At 40.1% G+C, this 16,947-nt stretch overlaps 1 protein-coding gene across 1 annotated transcript in view; it reads right to left on the bottom strand.

Moving 5' to 3' along the window:
* Window positions 1-4,623, bottom strand: part of htr2cl1 (5-hydroxytryptamine (serotonin) receptor 2C, G protein-coupled-like 1) — a 39,743-nt gene extending 35,120 nt beyond the window's left edge. The window contains exon 1 of the mRNA XM_033984106.1: window positions 4,218-4,623. Coding sequence (XP_033839997.1) covers window positions 4,218-4,623 — 406 coding nt within the window. The remainder of the gene's footprint in view (window positions 1-4,217) is intronic.
* Window positions 4,624-16,947: the final 12,324 nt, after the last annotated feature.

The following is a 16,947-nucleotide window of genomic DNA, read 5'->3' as shown; positions in this document are numbered from 1 at the left end:
GAAGTGCTGTACGTTTGCGATTTGTTTTCTCCCCGACAAAACCCACAATGTCGACGAAACGTTCTGCGCCGACAAATTTCAGAAACGCTTTGGACTTAAAAGTGTTTCTGTGCACGGAGAGGCGCCTCTGTGGACCTCAGGGAACGTATTTCAAGAGATCATCGAGGAAGAGGGACATAATATACGAAGGTTTGAACTTTGAGAGAGTTTAAACGAGAGAGAAATGTGAGAAAATGTTAACGCCCGTGTGAGAAAAGTGTGTAAAGTGTGTGGTGAGGGGTTTTACAGCCACAAACGAATTTTGCCTATTGCGGGTTATTTTTCGAACGAACCCCCACGATAAACGAGGGACCTCTGCGTATATAAATGGACGTAGCTAACCTGCTAGCTGCCACGTTCTAAACAGGAAGTGAGCGTGGGCGCGCGTCCAGCTCAGTCGACTCTCTGTGCCTGCTCGTCGTTTTGTTCTCAAAATGTTCATATTAACCCCGCCCCAAATTTACCTCTAGCGTCGACGGGCTTCATTTGACTGGAGCCAAACGCTACGTCTACGGTTAACATGCTAATTGTTGTTAGCTTTACCCTCGCGGCAAAATCACGCACTGCTCTCTGAAAGTTGTGAAAAGCGCTTATAAACTCATCTCTGTGAGTAATTCGGATACTTTGACTGCATAAGGTAAGTGAGGAATAACTTCGGACGACTGTAAACGTTTAAAATGAACTCGCGGTAGGTCCGATTGTCACATTTTTACGACACGTTCTCGTTACGAATGCAGCTCGGAGCGGCACTGTCCCACGCTCGCCTCCTGATTTATGGGAGTTTTTCGTATCTCGCTGTAGCTTATCTCCTTTGGTCAAGCATTTTTAACAGAACAAACGATCTGAGTGTGAAAGTACACTGCCGTCATTTAGCTCTGGCTCTGTGCTAACGTCCTTGCGAACAATGGACAGGCTGATAATGTATTACCTGCAGAAATATTCACTGTGGAAATATGAAACCCAAATGCAAATAGGAAACGCCATTTATCTCAAAAATCATTGTTAAAACGCGCGCGCATACGTTAATGTCCAAGGAACGGGGAATTAAAAGTTTCACCCGCATTGCTTCTGTTTATACGCACCAAAACTCTGCTCGGGATCTGATTTACGGACGCGCTTCCAACTCCATCGACTCTGGCTCCAATTCACTTTCTATTGAAAAACTGTCAGCCCTCTCTCTGTAACTGCTGCTGTCAGACTTGTAATTTTGGTCTTAAAATGTTCGTATTAACCCGCGCTACGCTATGCTACACTCGAGGTATTTTTATTTGGCTATTGTGTCCGTAAATCAAGATGTGAACATTAATAACAGACCAATCAGGCGCCTTCTTTCCCCGAGGTCGCTCCCGATAGTCTTACTAACAGGTTTGAGTTGATGGCGTACCTTGGCTTGGTTTATGAAATATGGAGGGGGTCCCACCGGAGGAGCTGGAGGAGGGATTTGTCTGGGGTGATGGAAGTCTGGGAGTCCTTGATAAGTGGAAGAAAATGGATAACTCCAAATTCGCCCGTATAACAGCCTCGATGAGCTTCATTTGACTGGAGGTGAACGCTGTGGGCGACGTCAAACTCACTTAGTCACTTCTTTATACAGGCTGAGGTTGGAATACAGTGAGTTCTTGGGGTTAGTTAAAAATTAAATGATCAGGTTCAACATTTGTGCATTTACCTTTTTGGATATTTCATGGTAAAGTGCAATTTAATCAATATTCTTGGAGTATGACATCATCACGTTCTAGCGGCGTTAAAGGCGACACCTACAGCCCGTATATGTACATGAAAACTATTCAAAAGCTCCAAAAACATCTGGTCAAAGGTGCAGTTTTATACTTCCAAACAAAGATATAAAGTGATATTTAGGCACTTTTATAGTCATTTTTCAGTCTATTCACTTTATGTGCGATACTTGAACCTCAGACAAGACACTTAGAGGCAAAAATATCATCTGATTATCGTCATGCTAATCCCAAACAAACCCCCGTAGCCGTCTGAGATATCTCCATTTCAACGTCTTTAAATAGAAACGTCTTTGAATTCAAATGCCATGTATATTATTCAAAGTGTCTCCTTATCTGAGCCTCTTAGAAATGTTCCGCAGTCTGGCATTTACAGGTGGAGCGTAACGTGTTTGTAGCTCGTGATAAAATTGTTTACACGCTTTAGCCTCTTGTTAGCCTAGCGTGGGCGCTAATGCTGAACGCGCCGCTACAGTTCAGAGTCGAGGTAATTATCACGTGTGTTATCAAATATGAGAGTGGAATGTGAAATATAAAAGAGAAACAATGAGCCATGAATGAAACGAGAGAGTTATAGAGAGAGAGAGGGGGAAGAGAGAGAAGGAGAGAGAGGAGAGAGGAGAGAGAAAGAGAGAGAGAGGAGAAAGAGAGAGAGAGGAGAGAGAATTAAAGATAGAGAGAGAGGAGAGAGAATTAAAGAGAGAGAGAGGAGAGAGAGAAAGAAAGAGGAGAGAGAGAATTAAAGAGAGAGAGGAGAGAGAGAGAATTAACGAGAGAGAGAGGACAGAGAGAGAAATAAAGAGAGAGTCAAAGAGAGAGAGAGGAGACAGAGAGAGGAGAAAGAGAGAGAATTAAAGAGAGGGAGGAGAGATAATTAAAGAAAGAGAGAGAATTATAGAGAGAGAGGAGAAAGAATTAAAGAGAGAAAGAGAGTGAAAGAGAGAAATAATTAAAGACAGAAAGAGAGAGAGACAGAGAGAGGGAGAAAGAGAATTAAAGAGAGAGAATTAGGGAGAGAGAAGAAGAGAGAGAGAAAGAGGGAGAGAAAGATAGGGAGTCAGAAAGGTAGAGAGACAGAGAGAAAGAGGGAGGAAGGGAAGTGGAGAGAGGGGGAGAGAGAAAGAGAGAGGGGAAGGGAGAAAGAATTAAAAGAGAATTAAAGAAAGAGAGGGAGGGGGAGAGAGCGCAACAGAATTATGAGAGAAAGACACAGAATTAAAGAGAGAGGGAGAGAGAGCGGGAGGGGGAGAGAGAGACAAAGAAAGAAAGAGAGAAATAATTAACAAAAAGAGAGAGGGCTAGAAGAAATTAAAGAGAGAGAGGGTGAGAGGGGACAGGGGGATAAAGAGAGAATCAGATGGAGAGAGAGAAAGGGGCTAGAAGAAATTAAAGAGGGAGAGAGGGGGGACAGAGAGAGGGAAAGAGAAAGACAAAGTTAAAAAGAGAGAGGAGGCAGGAAGGGGGAGTATAAAACGTGTTGGTTTATTATTGTAGAACGAGATGGGAAGATGAGAGAGAGGAAGGGGGGCAAGAGAAGTAGGGGCATCTAGAGAGAGAGAGAGAGCGTAAGGGGAGAAGGAGGAGAGATAGATCAATATATATCGATCCATACACACTTAAAATGCTGTGTTTCAGATGGCATCACAACATTCTATAGTCGAATAATATTTAATACAGATGGAGGCAAATAAAATGAATATGAAAAACACAAATACAGTGAGTTCTTGGGTCTTTGGTAGAAATGATCAGGTTCAACATTTGTGAATTTACCTTTTAGATATTTCATGACAGAGTACAGCGTAATCTAGAGGAAAAACCATAGACATTCATGCCCTTTGCTGTAAGTCGACGCTTCCTGGAGTTACGTCAAATCGAACGCTCTTTCACAAATGAACGGTGAAGCCAATCGTCATATTTAGGTATCGTGAAACAGATTTAATCAAATAATTTATGAAGACGAGGACTGAAACCGATGGTAACAAGTTTTCTGCTACTTACGTTTTGGTTGTTAGTTTAAATACTTCTATAACAGGTAAAAAAAGCATTTATTTTGTAGTCTTAACTGGTTTTGGCTGCTAGTTTAGCTAAACGAACACATTTGAAACAGTAAATTAAGGTTACCGAGCTTAACTTGTGAAAGGATTGTTGATTTTTTTTCCTGGTTTTGTTGTTTATAGTAACAAAAAGACCACATAAAGAAAGTAAAGTCCCTGGCTTTGTGTCTGTCTGACGCGGAGGCCATCTTGGGACGACATCCGTTGCCGTAGCTTCAAGTCTGTCAAGCCTTTATGTCGGTTCCATTATTTCTGTGACGTTTACTAATTATGTGTCTATTTGAAAAGCTGTCTCGTGCCCACATCTGAGAGTCATCACATTGTTGAATCTACAAAACCAAAAATAACCAATTTGGGTGAAAGAAATAATGCTAAAGTGTTGACTGACCGTAGAGGATGTTGATGAGGGAGATGGGCATGACCAGGATCCCGACCAACATGTCCGCCACCGCCAGCGACCGCAGGAAGAAGTTTGTGGCATTCTGCAGTTTTTTCTCCAACGACACGGCCAAAATCACCAGAATATTCCCCCCGATCGTCAGCGCGATGATGACGAGGATCAACAAAGCGGGCCAGTTCTTCTCTTTTAGCGCGCTGCTCGTCACCGCCTCCTGCGTAAAGTTAGCGAAATCCGCTCCGAAAGCTGCTACGGAAATCTCCGGACTCACCCATCCCGGTCTGGTCTGGTTCAGATCCAAAGTGCTGTTCGGGGGCCAGACCAATCTTCCATCCATCTCCAGGGACGACGTGGTGGTGCCGTACCCAGCCAGGAGGGCTCGAGCTGGGCCACGCATCCTCAACACCTGCCCCCGTCGCTGGAGCTAAACTTTTCGACGATTTCGCTCCGAATGTCTGGGTTATATAAGAAAGAAGTGGATATCGAACGCATTTAGCAACATTTAATTTGATTTCTGATTAAAAATATCCAAAGTAGGAAGTATTAGGAGCAGATTTGGGTTTCTTGGTGGACTTTTTGGTTGCTGGATATTGTTCTTCATAGCATTTAGAAAGACTTTGAAGCACACGTCAAGTACTAGCCAAAACTTATTTCTATTCTAGTGAAGAGTTGCTAGCTAAACATACTTGTACATTGTCTCTTATGTTGTAATCGTCCTAGTTCTTGCAGTGGAGGCATCGTAGACTTGATATTTGTTGGTTTTCTGACCCGGAAGTCTGTCACAGTGAAGTTGTCGTGGGCAGCCGAGGTCGGAGGTCGCATCGAGAGACGGACTGAGTCATACCCATCATCTGACAGAAAAACGGCCTTATTTCACGAACGCTGGAGCTTCCTATAAACGAGGAGACGGATTCAAAGCGGTGGATTCCAATGAGGGGAAAAGGTCGTCTCCGAGGTGACGGGAAAACTCTGAAACACACACAAAAAAAGAACAAAAATAGAGTATTAGACAAGTGAACAGAGGCTTTAAAGATGCACTATGGAATCTACATGTTTCCATAATTTTAAAGAAGACCTATTGTGCTTGTGTCTGCTATATACCGTATTTTCCGGAGTATAAGTCGCACTGGAGTATAAGTCGCAACATCCAAAAAATGCATAATAATGAAGAAAAAAACATATATTTCACATAAATCGCATCTGAGTATAAGTCGCACCCTCGGCCAAACTATTAAAAAAATTAGACTTATGGTCCGGAAAATATGGTAATTATAATCCGTGAAACCCGTAGATCATTATGTTAGGATTTACACATTTTAAATCGCAATATCCACCTAAAACAACTTAATAAAAGAAATAAGTCAACAGTGGGAGCTGACGTCACTGTAAATGTCATCAGAACATAGAGCCGTGTAACTGACGGCGCCTCCGATGGATATCTGCAGTACTACACTAGCAGATTTTTTTTTGGATTTGTATCAAAATGACTATGCCACGCTGCCAAATCCTACACGTATCACCAATTTAAAATAAAAAATTGGAGAACAAAGTAAGTACGGAGAAGGGGGATGTGTCCTGGTGACGGTGAAAACAGGGAATGGCGTCAATATGGTGGTTAAATATGACTCAAACATGCACGAATCACTCCAAAAACAAATTCGAGATGGTAAACGGTGAGGGGAAATAACTATAACATGGATAAAAACTCTGAAAACTATGAAATTTTGCAGATTAGGGCTGGTTTAACATGGGTGAGTACTGTCTAAGTTACACAAGTTATGATTAGACTAATACAAATACATGACAACACCTTTATTGTGTTAAATTAATGTTCAAACTGTCAGAAAAAATGTCTTCCTTGTGCGTAAATTTTGGATTTTATGACATCGCTAGACAGATTCTGTTTTAACTCAATGCTACTTCCTGTATTTTTGTACTTTTCTTCTCAAGTTTTTTCCACAAACTGCCACTTCGCTGGTGTAAAACGATAGATATTTAGCACAGGTACTATCCAAACCAAGTCAGAACGAAGCGAAAACCTGTCGTGTGCACTTTGACAACGTATTTTAAGAGGATAATTGAATCTAGACCAGAGCGGTCCTCTTGCCGCTCGCTGTTAGTACATATGTTTTTATGTTTCTGAGTGTTGGAATCAGCAGGAGACTGTGAAAGCCAAACAGACTCTTGTGATAAACGAGTGGGCGAGACTTTGAGGAAGACTCTAGAATGAGAAGAACAGTCAGAGCTGCAGCTGAGAGGGAGCACAGGGGCAGGAGTTAAGGAGATATCAAGCTAAAAATACTGATATATTACAAAAGGGGTTATCTACAGAAGGGAAAATGACTTGAAAAGGCCGCGTTCACATTACATCACAACACTTTAGATTCCCTATAGTTTAAAATGAGAGGATGGGTCTGAATTCTATGGTGGAATTAGCTGAAAATTAGCTGAAACTGTGAGATTTGTTGACTGGACACTGCCTTATATCTATCTGAACAGCTATTATCTCCAGTTTCAGCCTTAACGACCCTATTCAACCTGTAATGGCCGGCTATTGTTCTCTTTGTTCCTGTTTGCTTTGGGTCTGTGGATGAAGTTGTACAACAATTATACAGCGATTTATCCATTTGACAGATTTAAATTTCGTCTTTTGCTATTTGTTGACTCGGTTTCTTTTGAAAATACGAGATTTTGTGGATCATTTAATCTTTTTTCCTTCCATTAACTTCAAATTATAAACCAGGTTGACGTCCAAACAGTTGGAAAATGGTCATGGTCACCTTTTTTATACAGCGTTTTTCAAGAAACCACTATCATTTACACACACATTCATACACCAGAGTACGCAGACACTAGATGTGAGGTGGGTTAAGCGTCTTGCCCAAGGACACAACAGCAGATTTGGTCTGTGGGAGCTGGTATCGCACCGTCAAATCTGCAGTAGAAACTTGTCTAGGCTGGTCCAACATTTCAAACATCTGCCCTCAAACGGAAAAGTGGCAATTCAGAAGCATTTAACACAATTTTGACGCCATAGTTTGAAAGTTACACAGTTATAGGTTGTGTCTGGGTGTCCATACTATTCCCTACAGGGGGCACTATTCAGAGGTCACGCCATTTTTAGCGGTGTCCGGATGTCCAGTTGGTGAGAAAATAGAGCGCTGAAAATATCCCACAATGCACCTTGAAAAGTAGCGGGCATCAGTGGTCACTAAACCGGTCAACGAAGGTCTTTAACTGGACCCAACACGACTGAAGCGCCGGTTTATAGCACCGTTAATCCCCGTTTATGAATAAAACGCTCTTAAATAAACCGTTATTGTGTAAAGTTGCTAGCGTTAGCCGTCCATTTGCGTGAGATCCACTTTGACAAAAACATATTTACTCTTACTTGAAGCGTGGTTCTCCCAAAATACTTTTAAAATTTTTTACTCAGAGATGGAAAGTAACTCACTGCAAACTGACATCACATGGGGGCGTTCCACATGTTTTTCTATGGTGGAATGTTCAGCAGTTACCATGGTGACGTTAGCTAACACTGACCAAAAAGGTTTAAGATCATCTAAAATAATTCTGATGGGTTTAAACGACACATTTTCAGGAGTCTGCGGTCAATCCGAGCGTTTATTGTCCAGTTTAGGTGTTTGATTTTCAATAAAAAGGCGAGAGTGGCTAACTGAAAAACTGTTGGCTAATGCTAGCTAGCTTGTGACTGTGATTTTATGTGTGAGAGACTTGTTTGACAGCACAAATCATCTCACCTGTTGTAGTTCCAGTTCTTTCTGGTTTGATTGTGTTAAAATAAAGCTCAGAGTAAAGTCTAACAGAGCCACAGACAGAGCAGTGCCTACAGTTAGCATCACACCCCGAGGGAATGTTGATGCAATTGAGCTTTAAAACGAATACAGTAGATTGATCAAGTTTTGAAGGAAAGCCTGATCTAAAGTGCTTCTGACTTGAATCTAAAAGTACAACTACTACTCGGAGTTTATATTTTTTACTTACGAAATTAACTTTTTTTTGTATACGATGTTTTAATAGCATAATATTCCTAGTCGTTTTTTGGGCAATTTGAGTCTCAAACTAGGTAAATTTGGAGCTTTCCGGTCGAAAAAACATTAATATCCAAGTGTGATCAGGCCCCAGTGGTCTCTGCAAGTTTGAAGTACTACGTGACATCACACAGGATTACTACCTCCAGGTGTTTCTGATCACAAACACTTGGCTGCAGGGGCGGAGTTTTTGAAGTGTAGATACGTGTTCGGCGAATCACACTGCTCCTTATACCGCCAGACCCCGCCCCTCCTCCTCCTCGTCCCCTCAGTCTCGTCTTTAGTCCTCCAGGTACTGCACAGTTTAGAAGTTCTACTCGAAATGTGGTTGTGGGCGGAGTTTAGGTGTTTAGTCCAACATTAAGTACGATTTTATCACTACTTGTACTCGGCAAAAGATGAAGTTTAAATCTGTCAACAGCTTTTGTCTCCGGTTTCAGCCTTAACAACACTTTTCAACATTTAATGGCCCTCCTATTAATGGCCCTCCTATTACCAAAACTGAAAAGACGATTTGGATGAGCAGCGAAACGTGTTCACTGTCCAGTTGACGGATTTAAACTTCGTCTTTTGCCGTGGATCAGACCTGGACGACTGAGGGGCTACACAGACACTACTTGTACTTGTAATTAAACGCATTATTAATGAAGTAAATGCGCTTTTACTCGAGTATTTTCAGTACTCTTTCCACGAATGCTCTTACTTGGACCCCTGCCATTTTGAATTGAGCTACTTGAGTAAGCTTCGTTAAGTCCTTGTCCCTGTCATTTTAACGAGCGTTAGCGTCGGGCACCTGCGCTTTGGGACAAGAGCGGAGTAAATAAACCAAAAATAAACCGGGGAGAGCTTTATTCCGACAGAGGGACTTTACGAGCGACGAATTAAAGCACAAATGGAACGAGATAAAAACAAGCTGTCGAGATCAAATACGTTTAAGAGGTTGATGGGAGTAAAATGTACGAAATAAAGCTGAAGTATTTCACAATTGTCACTACGCGGTAAAGCAGACACTGAAGTTAGAAAAGACTTAAAGGGTCACCAATGAACAGAGGTCAGACGAGCGGGACTGACGTGTTAATTAGCCAATCTGTAATAAATATGGCGGCTTACAAAGAAAAAAGAAAGGCAAAAAATATCACAGATTTCTGCAGAATCAATGAGCAAAGCACTAAACTGTTAATCTGAGGTGAGGGAGATTTGATGTTGTTCAAAATGATAAGTGACCAATGAGCTCCTTTCACATGCGTCACTGCTCTGTTAGCATGCTAGAGCTTAGACTGGAATCTTTAGTGTCACTTTATAAGTTCAGATTTCTTAAATAAAGAGTGGTGACTGAGATTTTTTTGTGATTTGAGAGATGCAAATTTTAATCATGTAATTTGATTTTATAATGTAATTTTTAAGTTTTTATAATATCATTTAAAAAAGTTTTTATAATGTATTTTTTTTTATTTTTATAATGCAATTTTGAAAGGTTCGTATAATGTAATTAGAAAAAAAAAAGTTATAATGTAATTTTTAAAGCTTTTACAATGTAATTTTAAAAAAAAGTTTTCATGATGTAATTTTTAAGTTTTTATAATGGAATTTTTAAGTTTTTATAATCTAATTTTTTAGTTTTTACAATGCAATTTTTAAAAAGTTTTTATAATGTAATTTTTAAAAAGTTTTTATAATGTCATATTTTTGGGTTTTTATAATGTATTTTTTAGTTTTTTATAACACTTTTTTTTTAATAATCTAATTTTTTAAGCTTTTACAACAGAATTTTAAATGTTTTATTATGTAATTTTCCTTTGACTCTCTGTACTGTGCTGTGTTCACTGCTAACGTGGCAGTGGGGGAGTGGGACAGGGGACAACATGTGAATAGCATTGCTGATGAGAAAATAGGACAAAGTAGAGGATAGTGCTCAGGTTGCCATACTTCCCCCAGCTAGTTATCTCCTACTGCAGCCTGTCTTATCCCGGGTTTTAATGTCCCTAACTCCCTCACTATGTAACCTGGTCTATACCGAAGAGGAAGGTTTTAAGCCTGGTCTTAAATACAGAGACTGTGGGGGCCTGTTTAACATCAGCAGGGAGTTGATTCCATAGCACAGGTGCTTGGTAACTGAATGCTCTCCCTCCCACTGTACTTTTGGACACTCTAGGAACCACTAATAGTCCTGCATTCTGAGAGCGGAGTGCTCTGTTTGGCTGGTACGGGACAATAGCATCTTGCAGATAGGATGGGGCCATACCATTTAGGGTTTTGTATGTCAGGAGGACGACTTTGAATTTGATTCTAAGCTCGACAGGAAGCCAGTGCAGATATTTTAGTACAGGACTGATGTGGTCTCTTCTTTTAGTTCCTGTTAGGACTCTGGCCGCTGCATTTTGGACCAACTGGAGGATCCTTATAGTACTTTTGGGGCAGGCGGCGAGCAGAGAATTACAGTAATCAAGTCTGGAAGTAACAAATACATGGATGAGTTTTTCAGCATCGTTTTTAGGTAAAATATTTCTAATTTTAGTTATATTTAGCTATACTCACATTGTCGAGTGAGATTATCTGGTCCGACAGAGAATCTCTTTGACCTTTGGGACCAACGACAATGACCTCTGTTTTTTCAGGATTTAAGAGCAGGTAATTGAAGGTCATCCAGGTTTTGATGTCCTTCACACAGGCACTGAGTTTATCTATTTGATCCGTCTGATTTGGTTTCATTGATAAGTACAGCTGAGTGTCATCAGCATAGCAGTGAAAATTAATGCCATGTTTTCTGATAATGTTACCCAATGGCAACATATACAGAGTAAATAGGATTGGACCAAGCACAGATCCTTGTGGAACACCACAGGCTACTTTAGAACAGGGAGAGGTGCTCTGGTTTATACTAACAAACTGGTCCTATCTGATAGATAGGATTTAAACCATTTGAGGGCGGTCCCTCTGATTCCAATGTCACATTCTAACCTCTGCAGTAGAATGTTGTGATCAATGGTGTCAAACACTGCACTGAGGTCCAGTAGGACCAGGACTGAAGCCAGCCCGTTATCAGCAGCTAGTAGTAAATCATTTGTTACTTTAAGCAGTGCAGTCTCTGTGCTGTGGTGAGCTCTGAATCCAGATTGAAATTTTTCAAATATATTATTGTCCTGCAGGTGGCGGCAGAGCTGTTTCACCACCACTCGTTCTAGAATTTTTAAGAGGAAGGGAAGATTAGAGATAGGTCTGTAGTTGGCTAGTTCATCAGGATTTAGATTAGTTTTTTTCAAAAGGGGTTTAATCACAGCATACTTAAAGGACTGAGGAACATAGCCATTTACTAACAACATATTTATTATGTTATGGATGGAATCTATTCTCAGGGGGACTTCCATGCAGGTTATAAATAAAACCGTCAGCCTTGCTCTAGCGCTCTGGTCTCTGAGAGCTGTGAAAAGTGCTTACAAACTCATCATGGTGAGTAGTTATAATGGTCTGACTGCATAAGGTCAGTGAGGAATAACTTTAGAGCACTGCAAACCTTTTAAAACGAGTCAGTTCTGTTCTTGTCGTTGTTCAGACAGTAGAAGGTTTGGCTCCTTTAAGTGTGGGGCTCTGTGATGGATTGTGTCGCCGAACCTCCAGGACTCAGACACTATCAGATTTTAACCCTCACATCTCCGCACAAGTCATTAAGAAGAACAGATAAACCACTTTCTAACAAGAGGAAGACAAGACGGGGGGTAGACAGAGGAAGAGACGGAGAGAAGAGGAGTGGAGATAAGGCTCTGCTGCACAGTGGGAGGTGAGGGGCTGAGAAGACCACACGTAAACAGAGAGAGGAGAGATGGAAGAGAGAGAGATGGGGAGGAGGGAGAAAAGAGAGGGAGGTAGAGAGAGAGAGGGATCAGAAAAAGCAAGAGAAAATGGAGAGAGAAAGGTCGGAGAGATGGGGTAGAAGGGTGGAAGGAGGAGGGGAGAGAGAGAAAAAAGGGAAAGAGATCAGGAGATGGAGTAGAAAGATGGAAGGAGGAGGAGGAGACAGACGAGGAGGGAGAGAAGAGAGGGAGGGATAGAAAGAGAGGGAAGAGGTAGTAGAGAATGGGAGAAAAGAGGAATAGAGAAATTGAGAGATGGGTAGAAGGGTGTAAGGAGAAGAGAGGGAAGAAATAGTAGAGTGAGAGAAAAGAGGAAGAGAGAGATTGGGAGATGGGGTAGAACGGTGGAAGGAGGAGGGGAGAGAGAAAAGAGGAGGAGAGAGGGAAGAGATAGTAGAGAGTGAGAGAAAACAGGGAAAGCGATCAGGAGATGGAGTAGAAGGATGGAAGGAGGAAGAGGAGAAGAGTGGGAGGGAGAGAGAGAGGAGATAGCAGAGAGCTGAGAAAAGAGGGAGACAGATGGGGTAGAAGGGTGGAAGGGGGAGCAAGAAGAAGAGAGAAAAATAAGAGAGGGGGGAGAGAAGACTGGGAAAAAGAAGGGGAGAGATAGAGGGGAGAGAGAGAGAGGAGGGAAGGGAAGGAGGAAGGAGATAAGAAGGAAACATGAGTATGGAAAGGAGAGAGAGACATGAAGAGAGAAGAGAGATGAGGGGGAGAAACAGAGACGAGAGAGAGAAAGGGAGACTGGATAGAGACACTGAAGGAGGCGGGGAGAGTAAGAAGCAGAGAGGGGGGTAGAGGAGAGAGAGAAAAAGGAAGGGAAGAATGAAAAAAGGTCAAGAGAGGGGCGAGAGAGAGATGAAGTGTATCCTGAAAACGAGGAGTCACAAAGTACAAAAGCCATTTTAAAAGCCTGATTTACACTTTGTTACGAGTCCAAGGTCGTTTTTGTCGCACTCACTGACAGAATACTGTACTGTTCTGTTGCCATGGCGATGAAGCACATTTTTTAATTCAGGTCATTTCTATGGAACACATTCTTTTATAAATATTATGTATAAAATGTTGTGATGTCGATCTTCAAAGGAGACGTGTTCCGCTAAATAGATTTTTAATAAGAGCTTATGACACTGCTGTAACGTTGTCCCATCATGGAAATCTGAAATCGTAGCCGTGTAAATGAGACATTATCAGGCCTAGGTGGGTTCTGTTGCCATGGCAAATGTGGCGGCCATCTTGTGAGTGGAACAAGAGTCACATTCTGATTCACAATAATGTAAGAACAGAGCCAGGAATCCACAGATCTGTGTTTAAATGGATATAATGGAAAACTCTACCTGTTTTTCTCTGAATTATGAAAACAAATAGTCTCTGTATAAACACCATATGGGCAAAACCAGTGATAATTATTCTCTTTATGACCTGGAAGATATGAAAGATATTTTTTCCAGATTAGTTCACATAAGTTTTTTTTTTTCATAATGTAATTTTCAAGTTTTTATAATATAATTTTTTAAAGTTTTTATAATATTATTTTTTTTTGTTTTTCTAATGTATTTTTTTGTTTTTAGAATATTTTTTTTAAGTTTTTATAATGTAATTTTCTTCTTTTTATGTTGTATTTTTTTGCTTTTATAATACAATTTTTTAAAAAGTTTTTCATAATAGAATTTTTAAGTTTTTCTAATACAATTTTTAAAAGTTTTTATAATATTATTTTTTGTTTTTTTAAGCATTTTTTGTTTTTATATTATAATGTACATTTTTATTTTTGTAATGTATTTTTTTGTTTTTTATTGTACATTTTCTAAAGGTTTTATAATGTATTTTTTTTTTTTTTATAAAGTTTTTTTTTCATTATTTTATTTTATTTTGCTTATAACAGAAAACTCTACCTGTTTTTCTCTGAAGTATAACATTTTTTTCCAGATTAGTTCACATTAGTTTGTTTGAACATGGCCATTACATAAAGTATAAACACAAAACAGCCCAATTATCAAATTATTAAAGAGGAAAATATAATTCAAACATCCAGCTCTCTATTAGTTTGTCTGAGTTCTTGAGTTGATTTCTACAATCACAACATGTCTGCTGGCACCGGACATTGTTTACTATAGGTTACCATGGCAACAATCGCTCCAGTTCCTTATTTATATCGAATTTAGATAAAAAAAATAGACAAATACTTGTTGACATTTTGATTTAATAATGCCTCTGACCAGGACTATTCCAGGACTATAAACACTGAAATACTGGTGTTATTTTATTTACACTGTGAAACCAACTGCTCAAATGAAAATAAATGTAATGAAACTTTTCAGTCCACTCCTCCATCCTCATCCAAAATGGCCGCAGGGCGCTCATGTGTAGTCGCTGCTCTACTCGTTTACACTCTGTTTGCTCGTTTTAGGCCACCTATAATCAAATCTTATCCTAAACAGGCCGACAACAGCGAGGAGCAAATTTATTTCTATCAGAATAAATATCTATTTGGACTGGATATCCTTTACAAACAAACGACGAGGACAAGCCAACATTCGACTCTGGGAAACACCTCTTGGCTGTGACTCTCATTTACCCATCATTACACAAACAATTATGGAAAAATACTCTCATTTCCCGGATAACAACCTTAGCGGTTTTGATGAGGAACAGAACAGAACTGAGACAGACCCAAGTGCATTTTTTACCAACAACTAAGAAGAAAATTAACCAAAATAACAGCAAAATTTCAAACTAGCATGACAGTAGCAGCCTTCTCCGAGCAGCCTGAGGTTGGCTCGTTTTATAGAGCCCCTTCCTTAATTGGTCGTTCCCACACTGCAGCACAGGTAAGATCCAGTAAATCCTATTATATTATTAAAAGTTATCTTTAGCAAAATAGTGTTAATCTTTATTCAATCAAACCTGTTAGAAAAATAGAGCTGTATATTAATTTATCAGTGCTAAATGTAGAAAACAAAGTAGATACAGTACAAAACGCCTTCGTGAGGTACTCTGGCTCCTCGGGGACTCATTTGACCAGACCACCTAAGATGACAGACAACATCGGTAAGTAAAAACTCAAAAAAGGCAAAACTATTTAACTGCAAAACCATTTCAGTTGATTGATAAACATTTTAAACTGTCTGTTAGCTTAAATTTAGGGCTATGTAATGGACTAGCTACATTACAAATACCAAAACCGCAACAAACCAGCAATGGAGCACTGCACTTATACTCCAAATATGTCTCATAGTATCCGCCCACGCCCAGGACCTCACCGTGCTACACTGCCACAGACGTCAACAGGTTTGTGGAGGGGCGCGGCCCTACTTTCGTACAGGTTCGGTGTATTCTAACCTTTACTCTACATCGTCTTCATTCGATACTGTCGCGTTTGAGATGCTAGGGAGCCGTGCTGTGATCTCGGGGGACGCGGAGGATTGTTCTGCGTAGGTTTCGGTTTCCGGTGATGGCTTCAACGGAGCGCCGCGTGACAGCTAGGGATTGCTGCATTTGTGATCCCAACGTAATCTGGCAATTTCAACAACGCGTCCCCATAACAACGTGTAATATAATCAGGAAATGACTCAATCAACCACTTTCAGCATGTCCTGTATCCTGTTTCATCTGTAGATCTCAGACTGTTCACTGGTGTTCCCCAAGGGTCCGTGTTGGTGCCTCTGCTGTTCTCATTTTACATTAATAACCTCCTCTCTGTTTGCGTTTCCATGTTATCTACACACATGGCAATAACATACCCCAGGTGAAACTCCGGGGGTCTCGTCTTGGTTAAAACACCCAAAACAAAAAAAAATCAAGTAAAAATAAAACTTGAAAAAAATGTACCGAAAGAGTAAAAAGTAAAAGTATTTCACACAAATTTTTTAAAAGCTTCAAATACAGTGTTTTTGATCAAGATTTCTGCAGAAACAATTTAATCAAGTTTTTTCCCTAGACGTTTTTATTTGTATATTTTTGTTTGCTCAAGTTATGAACTCGATAAAAATAAACCCCTCAGCCTTTTCAGCAAATTAATCTCAAATTATCATAACAAATACTTTTACTTTACTTGTCGTTCACGTGACTACACATTAAAAATAGCCTTCTTATTGGCTATTTCTGGCATATTTACAGAATTGTTCATTAATATGTCCCTAAATGTCCCTGAAATATGTTTTTAAAGAATAAATCTGCCTGGAAACAGCAATCACAGCAAAAACAAAGCATTATTTTACGTTCAGATAAGATAGAGGGAGAATTCTGTCCAAAAGTTTAGCACAAGCTAAAACAATAATAATCTAAAACTGTTTTCATTTTTTTTTTTTAGTCTAACCTGTCATAGACTAGGATTAAACTGGGACAAGACCAGGATGTGGGACTAAACCGGACTAAATAAGGAGTAAACCAGGATTAAGCTAGGAATGAACCAGAAAGCACATCACAAAGACACTGAAGTAATCTGCAGTCTGCAATCCACCGACAATAAAATCAGGACTAAACAAGGGCTGGAAAAGGACTAAATCAGGGCTAATCCAGGACTAAACCTGAACTAAACCAGGGCTAATCCAGGACTAAATCAAGACTAAACCTGAACTAAATCAGGGCTAATTCAAGACTAAATAAATTCTAAACCTGAACTAAACCAGGACTAAATCAGAGCTAATCCAGGACTAAATCAGCGCTAATCTAGGACTAAATCAGGGCTAATCCAGGACTAAATCAAGACTAAACCTGAACTAAACCAGGACTAAATCAGAGCTAATCCAAGACTAAATCAAGACTAAACCTGAACTAAACCAGGACTAAATCAGGGCTAATCCAGGACTAAATCAGGGC

Source organism: Periophthalmus magnuspinnatus, chromosome 18, assembly GCF_009829125.3.
Source record: "Periophthalmus magnuspinnatus isolate fPerMag1 chromosome 18, fPerMag1.2.pri, whole genome shotgun sequence".
Lineage (NCBI taxonomy): Eukaryota > Metazoa > Chordata > Actinopteri > Gobiiformes > Gobiidae > Periophthalmus > Periophthalmus magnuspinnatus.
The sequence above is the reverse complement of the archived record's forward strand: the minus strand, read 5'-3'. Positions and strand labels throughout refer to the sequence as shown.